This window comes from Canis lupus, chromosome 34 (genome assembly GCF_003254725.2).
Source record: "Canis lupus dingo isolate Sandy chromosome 34, ASM325472v2, whole genome shotgun sequence".
NCBI lineage: Eukaryota > Metazoa > Chordata > Mammalia > Carnivora > Canidae > Canis > Canis lupus.
In genome coordinates, this window is record NC_064276.1 from 35393837 (window position 1) to 35418977 (window position 25141).

A 25141-nucleotide genomic window follows, 5' to 3' on the forward strand; every position below is an offset into this window, starting at 1 on the left:
CTCGCCATACCAGAGAGTAGGCAGTTTTTACTCCCTCGTACCCACAATGCTCAACAAAGGAAGCAAAGAAAGAGCTTGGTTAACTATCGGTAGAAAACACGAACAATTCAAACAGGGCAGTTTAGAGGTTATTACAACTCTCTGGGAGAAACCAAGGAGTTGCTGTACTAGAGCACATTAATGTTGGGGAGCACTTCAACAGTTAATAATCAAAATTGACACTCTTGATAAATTATTCCAAACATTCCCCAAACCACTTTCTACTATCAGGGCCCATGGCCTAAGTACCTAAGGTACTGACACCACTTTCAGATTAAAAGTAGAAAAAGACATTGCCTGGGACCACCAGAAAACCAAGAAAATTGACATGGCTTTAGTACCTGCCCCCCCCCCCACCTCACTCAAAGGCCATTTTATTTGGGGGAAGGGGGCCCATCCACCGAGAACTAAGTGATACATGACCACTTTTTTTCAGAAAAATAGATTTTATTTATTCATGAGAAATGCAGAGAGGCAGAAGACACCATAGGCAGAGGGAGAAGCAGGCTCCTCGAGGGGAGCCAGAGGTGGTACTTGATCCCGGGACTCCAGGAGTCATATAAACAGCATACACTTAAAAGAAGCAGGCGCTTAAGATACACAGTATAATGCTTTTTATTCAATTCACCAATAAACTAAAAGTCCATTTCTAGTTGTTTCTTTCTTTTGCATGCTACATTTATTTTCTTAGGAAGCAAAGCCCTGTAAGGGGCAGCCTCACTAGTCTTCAGACTCAGATTCATCTTCATCTTGACTAATTTGGAAATAACGAAGTTCGTAAGTCTCTTTGTCAGATGCAACCACACGAAGCCAATCACGAAGATTGTTTTTCTTAAGGTATTTCTTGGTAAGATATTTCAAATACCTTTTAAAATAAAAACATGAATTTCATTAAGAAATACAGTATTTACGATGCAAAAGATAATATAGAAGATATGCAACTGTATTCATCTTGAATGTTCCCCCAAAATATTTGTATCATGCATTGTGCAAGGTTGCTGGGAATATGAGAATAAGGTAGCCTCTCAAACCAAGTTACAATCAGCTGATGCCCTACAAACTATTCTCTCATCTCCCTAAAATAAACATCCTTTTTGTTGAAGATACAAAGACCAATAGTAGCTTCTCTTCAGTTTTACTACCATAACCAGATTACCTTCCTATCACCACTATCAACCTCCCTATCTCAATCCTATGATCAATCAACAAAAGGAAACCTATTAAGAGGGCTGAACCCGTTTAGAAGTTCAAAGTTATTGACACACTTAGAACTAGCATATGGCTCAATTCTTATAAAAAGCTTTCAGCACGGTCTAATTTCATCATTCCAGCCATTCTCTTCCATTTACACTTTACGGCAATTCTGAACTACCACCCATTCCTCAAGCTTCCCTGTCCTTTCTTAATGCTGTTCCCTCATTCCACAGCCTGACACTGCTCATCTCAGGTTCTCTGCAAATTCTTATGCCCTATCTCTACCTTCGCCACAGCAATTACAGCATTGCATTTTATAATTATGTGCATGTCTGAGATAAGATGCTTCCTAGCATTACCTTTCATCCCTGGATCCCTAATGATGAACTCATAACCACACAGCTAACATGCACTGCTGTTTCAGTCCAAGCCACCACCAGTGCACCTGTCCTCACAATAGGTCCACAGTTGTCAGCTTCTACCATCAATCTTTTCCAGTTACAATTATTAATTCTCTAAGTTGCATGTCTCACTCCAGCACTTCATTCAGATGATTTCCTTGAGCATCTTACTAAAAACATGAACCCTGAAATCCTCTTTATACATTTACACAGCACTTACAACTACTTAGTATCACATTTCATGGTCTCTTTCCACTAATTCAAGCTCCTTAGTGGTAGGTACTTGCCTGCTTGGCTATCTGGTCCTACAAGAGTGCTTTCATGTTAGTACTTAATATCTGTTGAATAAATTAGACTAAAACTGGCAAAATAGACTTTACCTTTCACTGGCTGCCTCTACTACATACACCATTAAAGCCTTAAAAATACATATAAGAAAACATATTATTTAATTTGGGACATTAGTTTCATGTTACACATTAGACATGTTTCTTACAACATATTCTAATATTAAAACATCTAACATTGTTAAAGTTTGTTAGTATTACAGGAAACAAATACCAACCTTTTAGAGAACTGTTTCTCAGAAACTACCGTGATTTTATTCTTGAAGCGTTCAATGTGAACAACATTCCCCAGATTTCCAGTTTTTCCATTGACTTTAACCTTCTCCCGGAGAAACTGCTCCTATTTTACAACAGAGAAAAAATGCAAAACTAGGGAAGAAAACCCTAGATATTCACTAGGGAAGGTACCCTAGGAATAGAGCTCAGGTTAAAATCAAATATTACACACTTATTTCATTAAGAACTCTATTACAATGATAAAAACAAGCTGAGTAGAGGGATACTTACAAAATTTCCAGAATCAAAAATTCCATCTTCTACTGGATGGGTAAGGTCCAAGTTAAACTTCCAGGTTGACTTCTTAGGCTTCTTGTCTTTCTGTTACAGAAGTAACATAACTGTAACTACTCAGTTTACTCCATGTATATACAAAACTTTAAAATCTGTATCAGTCCAAAGATGTACAATGTTCTATATATATATATATATATATATATATATATATATATATATATGAAATAGTGCAAAATCCTAAAAAATTGCTAAATATCTATTTGATATATACCCCTTTTCTTAGCCAGGCGGTCCTGAGAAGGGGTACACTCAATATGGTTTAACCTGGGTTTTTGTGAACCCAACGGGAATTTCCACTGTGCCCCATCTAAGTGTCTCAAAAGTGCAAAACTCAAGAGAGCTTAAAGCATGTGGCAAGCTACTCTTAAGTTCCTCTCACCAGAAACTCTCAAAGACTCGTATTAACTTTTCTGTATATTCAAACTGAACACCACCCGGGGTTGGTTCGAACCTCTAATCAAGCCCATTCTCTCTCACTCATCAAGAGAAGTGTCACGGCCTTTATTAGTATTTTCCAGACCACCGACGTTCAATCTTAAGTTACCAGGTACCCTTTTACTACAGGTCAGGCCCTGTGGGACACAGGTAGGGTACCTCGGCTTGCCAAGTTGGATTACAGGCCAGAATAGGAAATTCTAACCATTCAAGTCTAGAGAATGAAATCCTTATATCGTTCTAGGCTGGGGGGTGGTAGTGTTGTACCTTAAGTCTTGTAAACTTTTTAAAAAATTTATTTTTTTATTTTTAAAAGATTTTATCTATTCATGACAGACAGGGAGAGGCAGAGACACAGGCAGAGGGAGAAGCAGGCTCTCTGCAGGGAGCCCGACGTGGGACTCGATCCCGGGTCCCCAGGATCACGCCCTGAGCAGAAGGCGGCGCTAAACCGCTGAACCACCCGGGCTGCCCTTTTTTTTTTTTAATTTAAAAAACATGCATACTTTAGTCTTCCACACCCCAAACTTAGCCCGATGCACATAACCGGGCTAGGCCAAGTTAAATGCTGCTGCAGCTACTGCCAACATACATTCGGACAACATGCTGCAGACAACCAGGTCACCATCAGAGGATACATTTCCAAGTCATACCCACCCGAATGGACACCAGGTAGTAACAAGTGAGCTTTCAGGGAGCCGAATAACTTGTACCAAAGAAGAAGAAAAAAAAAAAAAAAAAACCCGAAATCCTAGAACTGGTAAATTGGCGACATACACCTACCTTTGCAGATCCCCTGTGGGCTGGAGTTAGCATCTTTCTGACTGACCCCCCTTGATAATCAGTGAATACAAATAAAACCTCCTGGATCTGCGGGTCGTGACTTTCTTCGTTGTAGAGAGATTCGTTCACGAGGGAACCGCGCAGCTCCGAGGCGCCCCCGCCCGGACCGGCCCGACTACCCAGCGTCCTTTGCGGCGCGCACCCCCGGCCCGGCACCCGCACCCGCACGGAGACGCGGCCCCGCGCTGCCCACCGCCCCGCCGGCCGTCGGGCCTCCTCCTTCCTCGCGCGGCCCCCGCCACCCACCATCCTAGGCCAACTGTGCTCGACAGCGTGGCAGCCGCCAGGCGTCTCGGCCACCACCACTCAACCTTCTCGTGCCCCCGACCCGGCCACCCCTCCTCCCCTCCCTTTGCCTCAAATGATAGGTTTTCCCCCAACTCGCCAGACGCAAAACCTCCCTCTACCCCGCGCGGGTGGTCTCAAGCGCCCACGGAAACCCACGCGCACTCACCGGCGCCATCTTGGAAGCCGGCTCGGCGATCGGAAGAGGAAGCCGCGGCCGCGCGCCTCGTATTTATACCGGAACGTGCTGCGTCACGCGCCGGGAGCGTAGCCCCGCCTCCTCCCGGAAGAGAGCGTGGGGAGGCCCCGCGACGCAGGGCCCCGGGGGCGTGAGAGCGGGAGGACGAGCCTCGGGAGCCGCCGGGTGCGGGCGCGGTTCGGGGTTTCCCGCCCTTGACGACGGCCGCGCCCTGACCTCGGAGGTTCCCCGCGCCCCCGCATCGACGCCGCCGAGGGATGGGCGACTCGTCTTCGGCGCAGGGCCCAGAGGCCTTCCCTCCGTCCGGGGCCGGGCAGGGCCTTGGGGTCCGAGGGCGAAGAAGTCATCTCCACGGCTTTACGAGGTTCCCGGATGTTGGAAACGACGCTTTTCGGGGAAGCAAAAGATAAACTAGGTGCTTGCGGGGGGGAGAAAAGTCTTGAAACCAAAGCAAACGTATCGCTCACTTGTGGAGGAGGATTCGATCTTCTCATGGGCGTTAGTCAAGCCTGCGCAGCAACGAAGGTGGAGTCACTGCTGTGCAACAGGACCCAGGTCAGGCCGCCGTGTAAGCAGCCAAGACGGGGCCCCGCAGGCCCCGAGCTGGTGCCCCGAGCTGGTGCCCCCCCACAGGAGGCCTGCAAAGGCCCCACACTGATCCGACGCCTTTGAAAAGGGAAGATCTTTTGCAGCAAACTGGCAAGACCTGCTGCAAAGGGATGCAGACCCTTTCCCCTCTGACCGCATGGAAACGGCAGCGGCCCCGGAGGCCCTGCCCGGATGGCCTTGGGATCGCACAGAGATCCTTCTTCGCTCGTTAAACATCGTGGGCAGCAGGTGCTCAGAGCTGACCCAGACCGGAGGGAGGCCCTGTCTCAACTGCACGCTCACGACACGACTGCGAGCTTGCTTCCCTGGCTTCCTAGCCCCTATGTTTTATCTTGGTATGTGATTCTCTCTTGTGCTCTGCGTGATGTTGTGTAAGAAACCGAAGTGGAACACCAAGGAAGTGGCATTGAGTTTGGAATCCTGAACTCGCTTTGTATTTATGTTGCCCTTGCTCTTGTGACTGAATAAAGCTGCCGTTATGGAAAGACACCCCTTGTGTGCACCTCCATACCGTGCTCATGACACCCGAGGACTCTTGACTTCCATCCCAAACGCTTCGCAGTTAAAATTCAACGGATGTTTGCTGAGACCTAAGATAGACTAACCACGGGGGTGGGGTGGGGGGAGGGTGGCCAAAGGAGAAAATAGCTTTTTTTTTTTTTTAAGATTTTATTTATTTATTCATGAGAGACACACAAAGAGAGAGAGGCAGAGACACAGGCAGAGGGAGAAGCAGGCTCCATGCAGGGAATCCAACGTGGGACTCGATCCCTGGTCACAAGGATTACACGCCCCGCCGAAGGTGCTAAACCACTGGGCCACCGGGGCTGCGCAGAAAATAGCTTTTGAACTTTGAAGAATTGGAGGTTGACATCAAATCAGAAAAGTGACATGTTTCTCATTTTTTTTCTTTTTATGGAGGTGAAACTCTCATACTGGGGGGTCAGGGATAGGGATGGAGTGGACTTTTGTTAATTTGGAGAGTGAACCAAGAAAGTGACAACCGCCTATTATCTTTTATGACTGCAGTTAGTAATACTAGAAACTATGCTTTAATGAAGCATTTAATGTGTGGGGTCTGAATAGAGGTATTGAATTCCTGGGGAAGATCCATTTCAAGAAGGTATCTTTAGTGGTTTACTTCAAGAACCATAATAATTCCACTTGTTTTCCAAACATTAAGGGGAGTGGGGGCGGGGAATGCAATTGGCATTTTCTACTCGAGGGCTCCTCAGGCTGCAGAGCAGAAATGATCCTTTCACTATTGGGTATTTTGAAAATAAGCCATTAATTGAGGCACTATTTTATTTCCGTTGTTTTTGGCAGACTTCCATGTTATGACCAAAACAAAAATTGTTAAGAGCTGTTAAGTACAAAGGAGATATTAAAAACGTGTTTCAAAATAGCTAGTAATCTCAAAATAACTAGGTAGAAACTATAATGGAAAAAAACAAGATGTCTCCAAATTGGGGGGAAAACCCTAACAAGAATATTAACTAGAAATGTGCTTCCCAAATTTTACACACACAGTCTGAACACAATGCCTGTCTGTCAACACCCTTCTCCCAGATATTTTTATTTTGACAATGGATTTTAAAACATGAATTAAATTCTGGAAAGAGTCAAGACAATGTAGAACAATAAGGAGAAGTTGCCTTTCCAGTTATTCAAATATACTATAATAAATGATAGATATATTTCTAATATAAACTTCAGTCATTTGATCTACATGATTCTGGAGCTTGAACAAATCAAATTATAGAAGGACAATATGGCAGATCAAATTCACAGAGAAACTCCTCCATATGTAGCCACCTTAAAAAAACTGGCTGAAACACAGTTTTATACATAATTTCTAATGTGTGATTAAGTTGGTGGAAAGTAAAAACTTCTGGAGGCAGAAATGACAAGGCATGTTCATATAAATTTGGGACTAGGATTAGCTCTGCCCAAATAGCATGAAAAAGCTAACCTAAAAGTGTGCTTGGACCGGTAGTGCTAGGCAGAAGCAAGTGCAGATGCTGTCTGGAGAAATGCACTTTTGATCCAAGCACAAAGGATCCCCTGTGATAAACTTACAGAAATATGAGCTGACATTTTTTTTTAAGTCACTACACACATAGGAAAACAAGCCACTATGAATGAAAATCAACCTCCCCAAAACCTATAAGCCAGACCAATATATATTGGAATTATAAAGAATATAAAATAAGTGTCTTGAATATATTTAAAAGCTAAAAGTATGTAAAATATGGTAAGGGAAACAGGAACAATCAAATTGGCCAGGACTAAAAGAAAAGTTCTAGAAATTAAAAATAGAAAACCTCAGAGAGTGGATGTGTTAAACAGGAGAGTAACCAAGCTGCAGAGAAAATTAAGGAATGGGAAATTACTTAGAATGCAACATAAAAAAGCACTACCCATCTCCAGAAAACTAATACTCAAATAACATGGTAGCACAAACAATCCCATGAAAGCAAACTGCACAGCGTTGACAAAGGATGTGTTCAGCCCTCTGTGCAAACAATGAGGCACTGAGAGAACCTTATTACCACCAAAGAGTATTGCTTTTAACTCCTCCAACCTTGAATGTTCTTTGTTAAATAATCATAAATGAAAGTTAACAGTACCAGATAGGGGAAATAGGAACTGAAGTTACTGCTGCTTGTTCTTCCTTTACTAATTTGTTTAGAAAGCATTAAAAACTATGATTAAGATTTATGCTTGCTTCAATGCGTCTTTTCTCTGTATTTAGGAAAAACTTCAGTGATTGTTTTTTTATTATTTCTAACAATTACAATTTCAGAAATAAGATTTTCCACAGGAATTCTGAATAGATCAAATTTTAAAATGAGAATAAGTATCTTTTTTTCATTAATTTTTGTCATTTTTATCTTGTTATTTTTAGCTTGGTCATCCATCTATTAGTGGCCATTTAAATTATTTCTACTCTTACACTATTATAAACAATGCTTTAGAAAACTCAAATTAATGAAATTATTATCTTAAGCCAAAAGAAAAGCTCATGAAAAGAAATAAAAAGAAGCAAAAAAGATAATGCATAAAAATATCTAAAATCCCACCTGTTTGGAAATAGCTATTTAATGCTTTGGGGGGCATGCATGTCTGTGAATGTGTATGTATAAATATAAATCATTTAGATTACACAGGTAATTATATTCATTTGTAAAAATTAGATGGCACTATATATGTTTTCTGAATTAAAAAACTATTAAGAAATAATTACTGTACCTAAAATTGTAAAAATTATGAAAATAGTTCAAAGAACACAGACACATAAATACAGAAAAATCTGGACAAAGTATACATAAATACATACATGTGTCTATATATCTTTTATCCATATTTTTTACCTATTATTAACATTTTGCCCTATTAGTTTATCATTTGTTTTTCCTCTCTCTCCATCTATATCTACATCTATAAATCTTTATGGGATGTTTCTTGCTAACCTTTTCATTTATTTCTTTTATTAAAATTGTTCTGTTTAGGCTTTCTATTTCTACTGAGATTGATTCTAATAGCCACATTTTCCTAAGAAATTGTATCATTTAGGTTTTCAAATTTATTTGAATAAAATTTTTTGGTTTTTTATTTCCTCAGCATTAGTAGCCATTCCTCTTATTATTTCTCATTTTTTTATATTTGTGTATTTTTCCTCCACCTTAAAGAAATTGGTCAGGGGTTTGTTCTTTTGTTAATTTTTCAAAGGACCAGAATTTTATTTTTTAATGTGCTATTTTTCTATTCACCCTACTAATTTCTTATTTCATCTGTATCATTTCTTGTGCTCTCTTTTGGTTTATTTTGCTGTTATTTTCTAGTTGTTTGATTTATGACTTTAATTTCACTTATGTTTATTCTTTCATTTTTATTGATACAGATGTTAAGGCTACATATTTTTTTTACTGCTTTCTATAGATTCTGATATATAGTGGAATTCTTCTGTTTGTAGTTCCCCTTTCAACATAGAATTATGTAACAACAGGTTTTTAAATTTCCAGGTAGAAGAGTTTTCTTATTTTACAATTTTGTTTTTCAACCAACAATGCTATCCATGTTTATGGTGTTCTCTGCCTATCCTTTGCATTCATTTATCTTGGAATTGATATGTGTGCTATTTTAAATATTTCCACCTTATAGAAACTGCTTTCTTTGTGTCCTAAATATTTATTCTGAAAGTTCATTTGCCTCTAAAGGAAGGTATATTCTCTAATATCAGGCTGTTATTAGTGATATGTATGTAAAATCTCCAAAAGATTTATTTCATTGATTGCACAGCAATTAAAACGAACTAGGAGGAAAGCAGTTTTAAGTGAAACTCATATACATAATTGTGAACAAAGAAGGGCAGACATACTATCAGTGTTAAGTAGGTGAGCTTCCATTCTCCTAATTAGAATCTCACTAACTAAGGTTTCCAAGCTTTTGGGGGGCCTCCAAAACACTGGGACACAAGTCATTGTGATGCTGGGATGTGCCCATGAGTGTGGCCCCAAAGTTATTTTGACTGGATCCAGAAATAAATCTCAAAATAGGACAACGGATTAATGATGTAACCTTGTAGGTAAGTTCTTTTTAGCCCATACACACCCACCGGTTGCAACTGATCCTGCTGAATGTATCATGAGAATATTGGCACACCTTATCTTGTACTTTGCTCTATTGCATTTCACAGATTTTTTTCTTTCAAATTGAAGGTCATAGCAACTCTTTAGCCCAGCAAGTCTATCATTTTTTCCAACACCATCTGCTTACTTCATATCTCTATGTCACATTTTGGTAATTTTCACAATATTTCACACTTTTTCATTATTATAGTATTTGAATTGCAAAAATCTCATAAAACTTTAATGGATTGGGTGTTGTTTATGGATGAGGAAGGAAAATGAGTTTCTTGACATGGAATCTACTTCTTGTGAAGATGCTATGAAGATTACTGAAATGACAACAAAGGATTTAGAATATAACATAAACTTACTTGCTACAGTAATGGCAGTGTTTGATGTTTGAGAGGATCGACTCCAATTTTGAAGGAAGTTCTATTGCGGGTAAAATGCTATCCCAAGTATTGCATGCCTTAGAGAAATAGTTTATGAAAGGAGTAATTGATCAATTGATCAGACAATTTCACTGTTGCCTCATTTTAAGAAATTGCCACGGCCACGCAACCTTCAGGAACCACCACCTTGATCAGTCAGTAGCCAATCAACATCGAGGAAAACTCACCAACAAAAAGGACTATGACTTGTTGAAAGCTCAGATGATGGTTAGCATTTTTTAGCGATATTTTTAAATTCACGTATGTACATTGCCTTTTTAGATATAATGCAATTGCACACTTAACATACTACAGCATAATGTAAAAGTAACTTTGTATGTACTAGGAAACCGAAAATTTCATTTGACTCCCTTTGTTTTGATATTCGTTTTATTCCAATGTTCTAGAACCAAACCTGCAATATCTTTGAGGTATGCTTATAGATGTTTTAAATTTCCAGTGGAACACACACTTTAGATAGATAGTATGAGTTCTAAATGAGGCAATTCTACAGGATACCTCCTATTTGGATAGAATACTTGATAAGGTTAGAGATGGAGTTGGGGAGATTAAGACATGCTGACACCTAACAAATAATCAGCCTTTTCACTCTTTTTCTTTTCCTCCCAGGCGTCCCTCTGGGAGACCAAGCTACTGGTATTTACAAATGGCCAAAAAAAAAAAAAAAAAAAAAAAAAAAGAAGAAGAAGAAGAAGAAGAGTGGGACTAAGAACTGGAAGACTAATCTGGTACTTTGTTTATTGCACAATTATCTCACTGGATTTGGAAGGGTATGGATATCAATAATCCTAGCCATGGATATGAGGTTATAACTGTTCTGGTAGTCTTTTGGCATGGTTCACATGTTGGAGTGGGAAATATTCTAGAATGGTACAGTGTGTAAAAGGAAGAAACAGTTGAGCCGTCTAGGGATGAAACTATCCAGACACTGTTGATTACACATAGAATTGGAAAAAGGATGAGAAGTTTGCTTCAGGGACTCATCACACCATTCACATCACTGTGGAAAGAGAACAGCAATGCTGGCAGAGAAGCAATGTTTCAGAGTCTGGGAGGTCAGGGGGAGGGGAGGGACACTTAACTGCTCTTGCATTCTCTGGAAGAATGGGAGGAAAAGGATGAAGATGGGAATATGTTTTTACTCTTGTAACTATAGAATTTTGAACCATGGGACAATTTTACATATTTTAAACTATTAACTTAAAAATTAAAACAAAACTGTGCCCAAATCTAGAACTAAAATTTAAAAATTAACATTCACAGCCACAAAGCTGGGGTGCTCTCTAGTAAGGATTGAGCTATAAAAACATGGTAAAAACAAGTTAAATTTTCTTTTAATAGTGCTAAACACATTAATCCATACTGTTTTCTAGTATGAAGATGGTTTTAGGAATGTATGTGTACAAGAATAAGGCAAGTTGTTAAGTTAACTTTATTTTATTTAATATAACTGATGAAGTTACCAGACAAATATATTGTAATGTAACAAAAAGTTATAATTGATGTTCATCATCTATAATGTAAAGGAGTTCAGTAATTTAGTGTAGCCAAAGACAACATTTGAATTTTACCCATTTTTGAAATGTAAAATGCACAATTATAATATCCATACTACAGATCTTATGATTTTAAAGTTTTAGCTAAAACATGAGTCTCTGTAGATAAAAGCAAGAATTCTCCTAATACCTAAAACAAACAAAATGTGTTACTAATAAAGTGCCACTAGATTAGACAATGCCATTTCAACTATTTCCTTTTTGGAGAGGAGATTACAGGGATATAATCATATGGGACTAGTAATTTTCATTATACTAGCATGGAACTAGTAATTTGCATTATATTTTGTAACAAACACAAGAGTGCTTATTTATAGTAGGTGTAAAGAATTCCTCTCAAGAAAGATCACAATTATGACTTATGACAAGCTGTACAGTCATCACTGAATATAGTTTAGTGTCCAGAGTTTTTAAAAAATATAATCTCAAACTAAGTTAATCCTAAATCTACCAATACCAAGGAATGGTTTTAGGGGCTTCATATAAATAAAAGAACCTCTCCCTCAATTGTAAAATAGGTTTCACTCAATTCTAAGGCGAGAGGAATAGTCGTGGTTGGTAAAAGGTTGGCAACAAGTATGTTTCTAGTAGGTGAAAGCCTGATATGCATTGCTAAAAGATGCATCTTTCACATAAGGAAAACATGCTAATTAGATGTAGACAGCACTTTTCAGTTCAGGCACTTGAACTCACTTGGTAGTTAAGTTGATGTCCAGATGTATACTTAATGGAGAAACATTAAATTATATAGTGACTTCAAGTCATGTTCTCACAGAACATCTGTGTTCCATAAGCTAAATCCAAATGTTCCCTACTAAAATCAAATAATGAAGCCATATATCCAATTCAGGGGAAAAAATTTAATGGATTAAAGTTAATAGATTGAATTTTCTCAATTTTAACATTTTTCCACAATAAATTTTTCATAAGCCTTTGTTGTCTGTTACTTGTCTGAATGCTAGGAGAAAAAAGGCTTAAAAACTATAAAATATTATGCCTAAGTAAAGTTAGAAAATTTTAAACTGTTGATCAGTTCAATATAATGTACGGTTTATGGAAATATGCTTATAGTTTGCTCTTATATTGCTTAAGAGCCACATTTTCTCATAGTAAATTTGTTTCCAGTTCATATTATAGAATTCAGTATGTAAACATTTTCGTGTACCCAAAAGAGCATTACGAATTTTTTATCTGTTATCCCTAAATATGTTTGAGAACCACTACATCTTTGTCTGGCTCTAAAAACTATCTTTGGGGTCCATGCCAAAGGAATGCTTTCAGATACATCATTAAGGTTTGGGTTTAAGATAAGACTAACAAATTCTATTCTAAAATGAAAAAAATATGGCAAGATTCCAGTATAGATGTTACCAATGTTCCCATTTTTTTTTCCTTTAATGCTTAGCATATGGGTTAAGTATGTGGATGGTAAGGATTTTTTTATTTGCATGTATCATTGTACTACAATTTGGGAAATTTTTGCAATATACTTTCAGGCAGTTAGCTTTAAAATACTGCAACTTCAGCTCTTAGCACAAACAGCCCTGAGAACAATGCATTCAAATTACAGCTCAACTAGAAATAATCTAATTGAGAAACTTTAAAGTTACAAAAACAAATTCTGGAAAAGTTGTAAATTAAAAAAAAAGTTACCAACATTTGAGGCACTACCAGACTACAGTACTTTAAAGAGTTGGAAGGACTTTGTAAAAAGAACAAACATACAAAGCTATGTGTGCATATGCACACACTCACATTGTGCTATACTGAAAAATTGTGTCCCCAAATTTTATAGCCTAGACATTTTATTACAGCATCTCTTATTAAAGGTATCATGCTCTGGCTGCAGGAGAGTTTTGGTAATTGTTACAAAGCATTGGTACAGAATTTTGTACCATAAATGGTAACGGATTCAAGAGCTTGGTTAGCAACAATTTCAAGTGACAGACAGCCCTTGGAGGGGAGAATGAAAGAAACATCATAATTATGTTTATGATGCAAATGCTAAGTCAAAGTAGCAATGATTTGATCAATTTCAGAGGGTATACAACTTTGTAGTAGCAAATAAGGTATATAACAAAGTCTTCACAGTAGAAAGAAAATATGTTGCTCTAGAAACAAACAAATATTCCACTTGTTAATATTGTATATAAATTGGTGAAATGCCTGCAGACAAAAACAGCGTATCATTGCATAATCTATCAACATGACAGTCTACACTCTATACATGGTAACCTGTGATATTTAACATTTGCTACAAAAAAGTACAACAAATACTAGGAGTCAACGTCTAATATTTCTGATGTCAAAAAAGAATGAAGTCACTTCTGTTCTATGTTAAAAAAATGTTTACCTGCTTCCTTTTAATATAATTTATAAAGCTTTACTAAATGAAATATTTTGTTCTAGAGAAACATGTACTGACTTACGTGAAAATAAACAGTCCCATATCTTTAAAATCTATACTTATATATCAGAGGAGTATTTACATTTCATTATAGTACTTAAAATATTTATGCATAAATAGCTTTTGCCATTCAAGGTATGAAGATAGAGATGCATTATTTTAATTTACATATGCTTACCTCACAATTGAAAATGTATTTATGTGAAGTTTGACAAGTTAGGAACAACGAGGGCATGCTAATCCAGAATTAATAGTAAACCAGAACACTAATATGGTTAACTGGGGTCATATGAGTGACCAGCAAGCAGCATAGATTGAGAACTTCCTGGGATTCCTGTGGGTAACAATGCCAACCAGCAACAAGTAAAACACACAGTATAGATTACTAAAAAAACTAGAGCAGTATGTAGTAGATACTTAAACGGAACACTGGAAAGAATTTAGCCTAATTTCTAATTGTGCTTTAGATGAGCAAAAGCTAAAATGTTACACTAAACTGATTAACTACAACCTCAATATTTCTTGTGCTTTAGAACTCTCCTTACATTTCTCTTAAAATATCATTTCTTCTCCACATGGATCTGCTGAGATCAATACAAGATTTAAAAATGTGCACAAATTAAGTAACTAAAACCTTTAGGATCGTCTATTTCTGATGCCTATATTCAGTTACTGATTAGATCAGTTACAGCATCATATATGTTTTCCTCTAGATGATAGGAACAAAGGCCTTTCAGAGTTCAAGGAATGATAGGAAAGGTCTCATACTGTTTTAGAGAATGAAGGTATTACTGAAATAGTGATTTTTTTTATGAGTTTCATTTCAATATAATGATTGTTACTGAGTCAAAGGTCCTCACAAACCCTGTAACAATGTCTAGAACCCTGGAAATAAGATAAACGTGATCCAAAAGACTAAAGAGAAAGGTAGCTGAGTCACCTAACACTTTTTAAAAGACTTCCATTTCTAGAATTCTTTCTTAGTTCTGTTTCGTACCAGTAACTTAATTAAGTACATAACAATCAGGAAAAAATAGATGTACTTCTTAAAATAAGTAAAATAATAATCACATAAAGTAACTCATCTTCCGTGATTCACTTTCATTTCACTTTAGAAAAAGTGTACATAAATTTAACAAATGTGCCAAAACAATTTAAAGTAAGAATTTCCAGTTTTTTGTCTGACAACTAAATATTTTAATGTAAAAAAACAAATGAACAACAACAAAAAAAACTCCTTAAAAATGGTTGGAAAGGAGTGACTATTATAAATAACAGCAATTTATTCAACATAATTGATAAAAAGCACTACACAGTATCCTATAAAGCAGGTCCCTCCTTTAAATACAGAGAACAAATGGAAAAAGCAAAAACATAACTAGAAACTTCCTATTTTTATGCCCAATACACAGGCCTCCAGTAAAGACCTATAGTTCTAACCAACTCCCTGTGCTACAATCTGACTTGCTAATATTATAGTCACCCAACAGTTCAAGGCCTGTCAACCACAAGCAGGTACCAAAATCACTACATATAAGGTAACATTTAGTTCTCCAACAATTTTGGCAAAGAAAAGTATGACTGAGGTAATACAGGTGGCTGCACATGCCTACTAGGATGACTGACACTTTTTGATAACATGGTATCTATTTAAGGATTTGTGCTTGCCACACACAGGCTGAAACTGTGACAATCCCAATCCATAATCTATTCATTCTATAATAAGTGTGAAATTAATGTAGAACAATTCAACTTAAATGTGGTACTTCAATACCACTAGATGCTACATTGTCTGATTTAAAACCCTGGTTTATTTATCAACTAAAATTCAGGAATGATTTGCTCAGACAAATCATATCTGCTGAAGCCATCTTATCAGTTTCTTGGACTCATTGAAAACCACAGGAAAGTTATAGGAAAGACACCTACAAAATTAAAAAAAAGAGAATTACACATCTTGATTATTTTAAATTAACAATTGCCAGCAAAACCAACTCAGCACAATTTCAAAACAATTAAAAAAGAAATGAGGTTGCTTATGAAGGCCATAGCTTTGGTGACAATTTAGAGCCAAACTTTAGATCTGTGGTTGATCCAGACCTAAACATTTTGCTCGTGCCTGATGTTCCCATTTATTTGCAGGGCTTTATGGCTACAGCATATTCTTCACTCATTGCACACATAACAGATACCTAGAAGGCAAAATGTAGGCAAAAAGTTATTCAGAAGGCAATACATGTATAAGATATATTTAATTTGTTATAGGCTTCGTATTTGTGGAAATTTTATACACGTTGACCTTGGAAAGAAGAATTCCAAGACTAGATAATCTACTTTCTTTATGGTTTTCCAGAGCAAAATTTCTCAATTGTGGTTTTTTTTAAGAGAACTTCCAAGAACAGGGAGAAAAGAGCTATAAATACCTCAATACTTGCTAGATGTTATACTTCTGAGAGTTATAACAAAAAGACAGAGCAAATCACTTTCACGCTTTAGTATTCCCATAACAACCTTTCTCATCCTTAATAATTCAGATGCTGATCCTCAAAACAGATTTGGGTTTGGCAGTATCTACTCATCAAAAAGTGAACTTTGATACTTTCTTTGGTAATGGGTCTCTAAGAGTATCACGGGAAAACTGTCTTATAGAGACCATTCTAAATTTCAGCAGCATTTAAAAACTACATTTCATAGTTGGCATTTTTTGCTAACTAGTTTAGGCCAAAGTTTTTATAAAGAGCAATTTCCCCATAGGTCTTTACCTGTACATCTTCACCTGCATTGTATTTTCCTTCTATTTCTTTACCTAGTTCACCTTCTGGCAGCTTAAGATCCTCACGAACTTCACCAGTTTCTGTCAGCAGGGAAAGGTAACCATCTTGAATGCATATGAGCTATTAAAAGAAATTGTATCATTTGCACTGATTAGATTATATTGGCTATTTGTAATATTTATATAGTTAGGTTGCAATCCACAATAATTGTAGAGGTACAGTAATACACTAATATATTCTAGTGCTTAAAAATGCTAAACATATAAAAGCATAAAAGATGTACAGACTAAAAGTGTAAGTTCACTCTTTCCTGCACACCACCTTCCCCCAAATATATATATAATCATATATATATAACCATATATATACATATAAATATAGTATGTCCCAAAGAATTTATATTTATGTAAACAATACAAATAGTTGCTTTCGAAAAAATAAATGGGAATCCAAAACGATTCCCTTTTCAAGGAGCCTGCTTGTGCCCATCTTCAGAAAAGTAGCAACTTGGAATAAAATCTGGAATGCTTTAGGTTGTTGGAGGAGAGGGGATGTTTGTTTCCTTTGCCTTCCTTTGGCTACCTACACATATACTTCAATCCCTTCTGGACTGTGCTCCCTTCTCCGTCACATGCCGAAGTTGTCCTCTCCTTTGATCTAGGCCAGAACCATGGATGGGCAGCAGGTTTCTTTAGTCACCAGCTATGACCTTCCCACCAACAGGGAAAACTGTATCCTTAGAAATCGGTAGTGATGGATGATCTAGCTGTAAGAGTGTGGCCATTAACATGGTGACAGAAGACAGGAGGGCTCTTCAAGACATTGACACCTTCAACACCTCCATTGAGGAGATAGATACTCCTCAATGTTGCTGACTTCATCTGAGGGGCTGCCGTGCTCTCTAGCCCTACCTAGGATTCAGTCCATAGGGGGCTAAAGAGGAGCAGGAGTGGGGAAGGAAGAGAGTCATGGGATGGACATCTTGTCATTTTTTTTCTTTGAATAAATGTCACTTTTTGAGGCAAGAAAAAAAAAAGGGATATTACAGGTATTTTTCAGCAAATTGTTTTCACTTAACAATATGTCTCAGAAATCTTTCCAAATTGGAAACTATGGACCTACCTTAGTCTCTTTAACCACTTCACAACTGCATAGGTAGATTGTAACTTATTTAAACTCTTTTCCCATGGGCATAAAGTTAATTTTAGTTTTCCATGATTACAACGTGTTCTTTAATTGTAAACTTATAATTTACAATGTGATTATGAACAAACATCAATGGAAAATTTTGGGTCTTCAGTTTGCTACCAACAACATTAGAAGCTAGAAACACTAGCTTGTTGATGATATTAATGAGACAAACTCAGTCTAACCTTCAAAAAGGCAGTTTTGACATCACTAAATTTTTTTATTATAGGAATGAGGAAACAGGCTGTACTCTTATTCTAAAAGCATGTACATTATCAGTATGCTCATACTTCTAACAGATTTTATAAAAGGCAGTTATTCAGAATACAAGATGCTAACATTGACAAACACAAAAGGGGCCAAAGATACGATCCTTACCTCCCTTTAGTTACCATGATATAACACAAGCATACCGTAGAGGTAGATTTCAAAGCTATCTTCTGTGGTACTACCAAGTCTGGCTATGGCTTTCCTCAGACACCCCACCAAGAGATTTCAGCTTTTGCACATGTCTAAAATCTCAAAACAAAACAAAAAAATCCTCCAAAACAACCACAAATACTTTTAATTCATCTTTACATCACTCAAACATTTGTAAGGTGGTTGGTAGAGGAGAGGGGAACAAGGAGGTGGAGGCAGAAGTATAGTGTTTTGTTTTTTTTTTTTATCACACCAAACACTGTAGACACTACAAAGCAACAACCACAGTAAGTCTAGTTATCATATGTCATCATACAACTGACTCCCTTTACCCATTTCTCTCATCCCCACCCCCTCCTAATAACTGACCACTAATCTGCTCTATTAGTTTTGTTTTTGTTCATTTGTTTTTTACATTTCACATGTAAGTGAAATCATACAGCATTTATCTTTCTCTCTTTGACTTATTTCACTTAGCATAATACCTTCAAGTTCCATCCAGGTTATTGAAAATGTCAACATTTCCTTTTTTATGGCTGAGTAGTAGTCCACTGTGTATATATACCCCATCTTCTTTACCCATTTATCCATTAACAGACATTTAGGTTGTTTCATATCTTGGCTATTATAAATAATACTGCAATGAACATCTGAGTGCATATATCTTTTGAAGTTAGTGTTTACATTTTGTTCATATAAATACCCTGAAGTGGTATACTTGGATCATATGGTAGTTCTACTTTTTTTGAGGAACCTCCAAACTGTTTTCCATGGTGGCTGTACCAATTTACATTCCTGGTAACACTGCATGAAGGTTCCTTTTTCTCCAGATCTACTCCAACACTTGTTACTTTTTGTCTTTTGGATAATAGCTATTCTAACAGATACGAAGTGATATCTCATTATGGTTTTGATTTTAAGTTCCCTGGTAATTAGTGATGTTGAACATCTTCTGTACCTGTTGGCCATCTGTATCTCTTTGGAAAAATGTCTATTTAGATCCTCTGCCCATTTTTTAATCAAGTTGCTTGGGGTTTTTTGCTGTGGAGTTCCTTATATATTTTGGATATTAACCCCTTATTGAATATATATTTTGCAAATATTTTCTTCCATTCAGTATTGTCTTTTCATCTTGATGGTTTATTTTTTTGTACAGAAGCTTTTTAGTTTCATACAGTCCCACTTGTTTATTTTTGCTTTGCCTTTGTTTTTGGTGTCAGATCCAAAAATTTAATGCCAAGACCAATGTCAAGAAGCTTACCCCCAATATTTCCTTCTAGTTTTGTGATTTCAGGTCTTCCTTTCAAGTATTTAACTCATTTTGAGTTAATTTTTGTATATTGTATAAGATAGTCTGGTTTCATTCTTTTGCATGTGGCTGCCCAGTATTCCCAACACCATTTATTGTATAATTTTAAACAATTAGTGACAGGCTTATAAGGTAGGTCTTTCTAATTTTGGCTCTTTTAACAATTTAAAGAAAGAATTTAAAGTTCCCACTGCCATTAGTGACTGAAACATAAAAGCATAATAATAATAATACTGATACTTTGGTATTTCTTTATATAATGGTGGTATTTTATTTTTAAAGAGTTAAGAATTCATAAGTTAAACTGTGGGATGAAATAAAGAGCATTTCAAACAAAAAATGTATAGACATTATAAAAACTTAATAAAACAACATATTTTAAAAATTAAACATCTTATTAAAATAAATTGCTATGTGAAATAAAAATAAAAATTTTTTTATTTTTTTTTAATTAAACTTTCAAAAACAAAACTACACTATACAAAAATAAAATTAGATAATGGAAATTATTTGATCTTCTTACACAAATTATTTAAAAATTTTCAGACACATAGAAAAGTTACAAAAATAATACATCAAAATCCCATATCTTTTCCCCAGACTCACCCATTGTTAATATTTAACCACATGTGCATTTTTTCTGTGTATGGGAATGCATAAAATGCATACAACATACATTCTTATTCTTTTCTTCTTTTTACCAAACCATTTGAGAGTATGTTTCAAACATCATGACTCTTTAGCAATAAATACTTCAGTGTGTTTTCCTAAGACAGACAAACTCTTATATAATGAGCTTATTTTTCAAAATTAAAAAATGCATTATTGTTAAAATATTTAGTGTATAGTCCATACTCAAATTTGACAATTGTCCAATATTGTCTTTGATAGAAACTTTTTTCTCCCAACTCCAGGCTCATACCTTGTATTATTTGGTGTGGATAGGTGCATGAAGACCACCACAGCACAACAAATATAACTGAAAAGGCTCACAGAGTTAATTTTTTTAAATGAACAGAAATAAGTATTATATGGTGACTTGATAACGAAGTGATGTGATCACTGAGCATTTACTGTGCCAGGCACTGTTCTAAGCATTAACCTCACAATGATCCCATGAGGAGTTTATTATTCTTACCCTCATTTTATAAACAAAGAAAAAAAGGTGAGAGGGTAAATAACTTGCCAATCAAGGTCAGATAATTAGTATTAAAGTAAGGATTCAGAACTAGCCTGTTTGACTTGAGTCATTCTCTTATCCATAATAGTGTAGACTACATAGCAAAGGCTGAGATAGGATGAGGCAAGCGAGGCTCTTGTCTTGAGTGCAAAATTTAAGGTGGCACCAAAAAAAAACTCATCAGTGACCAAATATTTTAAAATTAGAACTAATGCAAAAATTTCATGATGAACAAAACGGCAAAATTTTAAATAAAAACAAAATTTGAATTACTGATTTTTTTCCTTTTGCCTAAGGCTCCACTGGCTTGACACTGTTAGTGGTCCTGTTTTCATTTAAAATTTTGTGCTCACTTACCTTGTTCCCCTCACCCTAGTCTGGACCCTGCTGTATCCCCAAATAAAACCCAAACCAAATTTTTCCTTTTTGTTAAATCTCGAACTCCAAACAATGACTGGCTAATTTGATCATAGTAGTAATCATATGAATTACTGATACTATCTTTTTGAAATGCCCAAAGGCAAAAGCATTCTGTATTAAGTACATATTAATATATATATAATAAATATTGAACATTCAAAGCATTCACATGTTAAGGATGAAAACAGAAATCCATTTTTTGGTAAAAGAAAAGTCTATACCTAGCCTTAGCTACACTATCCTTACTTCACTGAATAATCCCACATGCATTTAACAAATGTTTATTGAGCACCCACTATAAGCCATGTCTAAATTAGGTGTTCCAAGTACAAGGGAATGGTTAGATGGAATTTTTATGAAGGCAAAGGGGGGGGGAGCAGAAAAGAATTACTTTTTGGTACATATCTACCGATAAGGTAATTATGGGATACATTTTCTCCTTAATCCTCCCATTATCCTTCCTTTGTAGATGGAAGATTGAGGCTCAGAGAGATTGTATAATTTGTCCAAGGTCATCCAGCTAGAAAGTGGCAGGAGCAGATCTAAACCCAAATTGTTTGATTAAAAAAACTCAATATGCTATTATTATAATAAGGCAATGCAAATTTCTAGAAAGACTCCAAAGCAACCTAGAAAACATTTACAAGTGGGAAAGTGAAAATATACAACTGCTTAGTAGAATAAAACTATGTAAAAATAGGGACGGCTGGGTGGCTCAGCAGTTGAGCATCTGCCTTCAGCTCAGGGCATGATCCCAGGTCCGGGGATTGAGTCCCATATCAGGCTCCACGCAGGGAGCCTGTGTCTCTGCCTCTCTGTGTGTGTCTCTCATGAATAAATAAAATCTTAAAAAAAAAAAAACTACATAAAAATATTTTTACATGTGTACAAAGTAAAAGGAAATCATATGTTAACTGCAGTTGATGGTAACATGTATATAATAGAATAAAAGGTACAGCAAGAAATCAGTTTAAAATGAATGAAGAAAATCTAAGTGTCACACTTGCATTTCTGACTCCATAAAATGAACAAAAAAGAGTTTTATATACGGTATGCTTGACGATGAGATTGAAGACTTACAATAAAGACTTTAGTTATAATTAATCTGAGGTCCCACATCCTATGAGGTCAATGGTTTGGTTACCACCAATACTCCGAAACAACAAAATGCTATCATTAAACATGACTTATCCAAATGTATAATTGGAACTACAAGTTGGAAGTCTAAACCTGTAATTTAACAAAAGGTCACAGCATGGTCACTGAATGTAAATAAAACAATTACATAGTTTTGTATTTTCTTTACCATATGCCATGGTGGTATACTTTATCCCTTACATTAAAGACTTTCAACTCACTTCCCTATTTAAGAATATCAAATTCTGACTCACATTCAATAATATACAAACTTGATTGGGGGAACATGAATTCCAATGATTTCTTAAAAGTCTTAGGCTTGACAAGTGAAAAGAAATAAAATATCCAGGGGGGAGTTATCTGAATTGGAAATATTTTACAACGAAAGCTTAGTAGTTTCACTGAACACTGAACTTAGTCACAATAAGCAGTCCCTTGGTCTGAGAAATAATAAGACATGTTCAACTTTTTAAGAATGCAAAAATGTCAAAATAAAAAGCAAATCAGCTATAATTCTAGATAAGATACAAGTGTTAAATACCACTATTTTCCATTTCTAAGATAGGTGGTGGTGCTTAGTACCTGGTTAGAAAAACCTACAAAACTACTACCAGGTTTTGTTGAATTCCTGTTGATAGTAGAATGCATTTACAACTTTAAGAGACAAAAAACACCATTTTAAAGGAAACTAGTACTCACTTGATAATCGTTTCTCTTAATATTTGGAACATCCATGTTGTGAGTAGACGGGCAAATATCTTCATATTTTTTGCCCGTGAAAATATCAATTCCGACAAGGTGAACCTAACAGAGGAGGGAGAACAGGAAACCTGTTTAATCTTTGCCAAGTATATCACTCATTACACACACAAGAGCACAATACCAAAGCTGATTATGACAGATTCTTTCTCCTTCCAAGGTCATCTAATTTTATTTTCTTAAAAAAAAAAAAAAAAAAAAAGCAGGGGTCAGAGAATTGAGAAGCAGCGAACAACGAAACAGCTTCACGACCTATCAAGACCCAATTCCTAGTCTAGGAATTCAGTTATAAGACTGTGTAAGAGAAATGAAGTTATGTTAGAACAGGTTTTCTCATCCATAAACAGAACATGTATTCTAAATCACTGGGATTCAGGAAAAAGTTTCCATTACCGGTTAACGAAACATTATTAAGGGCCCAAACAAGGAAATGCTACCTTTCAGTATTCAAAAAGCCATGGCTGGTCACTCAGAAATCGTGGTCAAGAAAAAAAAAAAAAAAAAAAAAGTCATTATTGCCGAGTTATAAATATGGAAATCTCACGTTCCCTCCTGGAATACAAAATGATCAAAACAGCAAGGCAAAGGGAGACCGGGGAAGGGCACTGACTTACCTTGGCGTGACCGTGCTTTCCGGTCTTGGAAGTTGACATTTCCACTATTTTGCATGGTCGTCCTTTGAGAACCACGAAGCCGTTTTTGCGCAGGGCCGAGCACTGCATAGGGTAAGTGCTGGAAGCCCCGGCATCTCCAGTGGTGAAGTCGATCTCGTCCGCCATGGTGGGCTGGGGCGACCGTAGCTTCCTCGGGGGCGGGGGGCGGGGGGGGGGAGGGAAACTATGCAAAAAAAAAAAAAAAAAAGTTTGTGTTCGCTTTTTTTTTTTAACAACGGGCACGCAAGGCAGGGAGACATCACATTTCGGACAGGCTGCGGGCCAGACATCGCGGGTCCAGTCCCCACCCCGCCCCCGCCCCCATTCGCGGAGCACCCACCCGGGAATAGTGGGCACTTTCTAACTCGGGCCTCTATAAACTTTTGCACCCGGAGGAGGGAAGTGGCAGGCGGGCTCGGCGGGGGCGGGGGCGGGGGCGGGGGTGGGGGCGGCGGTGGGGCTAGACGCCCCGGGGGCAGCCCGCCCGGCCCCGCCGTCCCAGCGCAGGGGCAGCCGGCGACGGGGGGCCCAGCCCAGGCCGCGCGTCCCCGCGCACGATGGGGATAACGGGACCTGGGCGGCCGCACCTGGCCCCCGGCCGGCTCGCGCTCCGCCCTCCGTCCTGCCGGCATCCCCGGCCCGCCCGGCCCGGCCCGGCCCGGCCCGCGTGGGCCTGCGCCCCGGCTGCCCCATCCATCCTTCCTCCTTCCCTCGCTCAGCCTGCTCCGGCCCGGCCTCGCTCGGGGGTCCCGGCCCCTCCGGCTTCGCCCACGTCCTCACCTTCCAGCCGGGGACAGCGAGCCAGTCGCCTGCGCACCGGCGCGGGCCCCTACAGCTGCGGCGGCGGCGGCCCCGGCGGTTCCAGGAGACGGGGCGGGGCCGCCACACTTTCCACACCCCGGCCTCCCCGCCCCCGCCCCCGCCCGCCCCCGCCGCAGCCCCACTTCCGGGATAGGTCCCGGCGCGTCACAGGCCCCGCCCCCCGCGCCACCATTGGCCACGCGGGTCCCGAGGCCCCGCCCCGTCACGTGAAGCGCGCCCTGGCAACCCCACGTGCTGCGGATTAGTGCACTTCCGGCGTGAAGTGAGCACTTTCTCAGGGCCTGCGAACTTCTGGGTTCGGGGCGCCCGGGGTCCCCGTCGGAGTCAACGGTGAGCCCGAGCGCGCGCGTGGCGGCCCCGGCCCTTCAGGGGCCTGGCGGTTGTCACGTGACGGCCTCAGGTCGCGCGACGCACGCGACTTCAACGGGGCTGCCCTGCGTGGTGGTGGCGGGAACGTGGAGCTGCAACCGCAGGCGCAGGTGGGCGCTGCCTCGAGGCCGAGCCCGAG

General features: G+C 38.3%; 2 protein-coding genes and 1 non-coding gene across 9 annotated transcripts; 1 reads left to right on the plus strand and 2 right to left on the minus strand.

Annotated features, from left to right (window-relative positions):
• Nucleotides 1–636: 636 nt before the first annotated feature.
• On the minus strand, nt 637–7641 carry RPL22L1 (ribosomal protein L22 like 1). Of its 2 annotated transcripts, none has more exons than XM_025425569.3 (4): nt 4287–7641; nt 2489–2578; nt 2200–2321; nt 637–904 (listed from the first exon to the last, which is right to left on the minus strand). In XM_025425569.3, the coding sequence occupies exons 1-4, from the start codon at nt 4293–4295 to the stop codon at nt 760–762; spliced, it is 366 nt and encodes a 121-aa protein (XP_025281354.1). In that variant the 5' UTR covers nt 4296–7641; the 3' UTR covers nt 637–759. The 2 variants fall into 2 exon arrangements, with proteins under 2 accessions (XP_025281354.1, XP_048961601.1); XM_049105644.1 differs by lacking the exon at nt 4287–7641 and adding an exon at nt 3773–3972.
• A 3780-nt stretch (nt 7642–11421) lies between these two features.
• Nucleotides 11422–24729, minus strand: EIF5A2 (eukaryotic translation initiation factor 5A2). Of its 6 annotated transcripts, none has more exons than XR_003127375.3 (6): nt 24592–24725; nt 23773–23995; nt 23099–23203; nt 16778–16865; nt 16072–16163; nt 11422–15896 (listed from the first exon to the last, which is right to left on the minus strand). XR_003127375.3 is itself a non-coding variant. In XM_025425572.3 (6 exons), exons 2-5 carry the CDS (start codon nt 23935–23937, stop codon nt 16104–16106), a joined length of 462 nt encoding a protein of 153 aa, XP_025281357.1. In that variant the 5' UTR covers nt 23938–23995; nt 24592–24729; the 3' UTR covers nt 11422–15896; nt 16072–16103. The 6 variants fall into 6 exon arrangements, 5 of the variants coding, with proteins under 5 accessions (XP_025281357.1, XP_025281358.1, XP_025281355.1 ...); XM_025425572.3 differs by having other exon boundaries at nt 16734–16865; nt 24592–24729; XM_025425573.3 differs by lacking the exon at nt 16072–16163 and having other exon boundaries at nt 16734–16865; nt 24592–24729.
• Nucleotides 17193–17335, plus strand: LOC112646030 (small nucleolar RNA SNORA67). Its single transcript, XR_003127442.1, has one exon. It is a non-coding gene; the product is annotated as a small nucleolar RNA SNORA67 (small nucleolar RNA).
• Nucleotides 24730–25141: the final 412 nt, after the last annotated feature.

Excerpts from the sequence above, each read along its gene's own strand:
- RPL22L1 (XM_049105644.1), bottom strand. The coding sequence starts at position 3,805 with ATGCTAACTCCAGCCCACAGGGGATCTGCAAAG. Across the intron at positions 2,322-2,488 it reads TTTTTGATTCTGGAAATTTT|GAGCAGTTTCTCCGGGAGAA; the intron begins GTAAGTATCCCT and ends GTTGTAAAATAG. Across the intron at positions 905-2,199 it reads GAGAAACAGTTCTCTAAAAG|GTATTTGAAATATCTTACCA; the intron begins GTTGGTATTTGT and ends TTATTTTAAAAG.
- EIF5A2 (XM_025425572.3), bottom strand. The coding sequence starts at position 23,937 with ATGGCGGACGAGATCGACTTCACCACTGGAGATGCCGGGGCTTCCAGC. Across the intron at positions 23,204-23,772 it reads GAAAGCACGGTCACGCCAAG|GTTCACCTTGTCGGAATTGA; the intron begins GTAAGTCAGTGC and ends CTCCTCTGTTAG. Across the intron at positions 16,164-16,733 it reads ATGCAGGTGAAGATGTACAG|GTATCTGTTATGTGTGCAAT; the intron begins GTAAAGACCTAT and ends TTTGCCTTCTAG.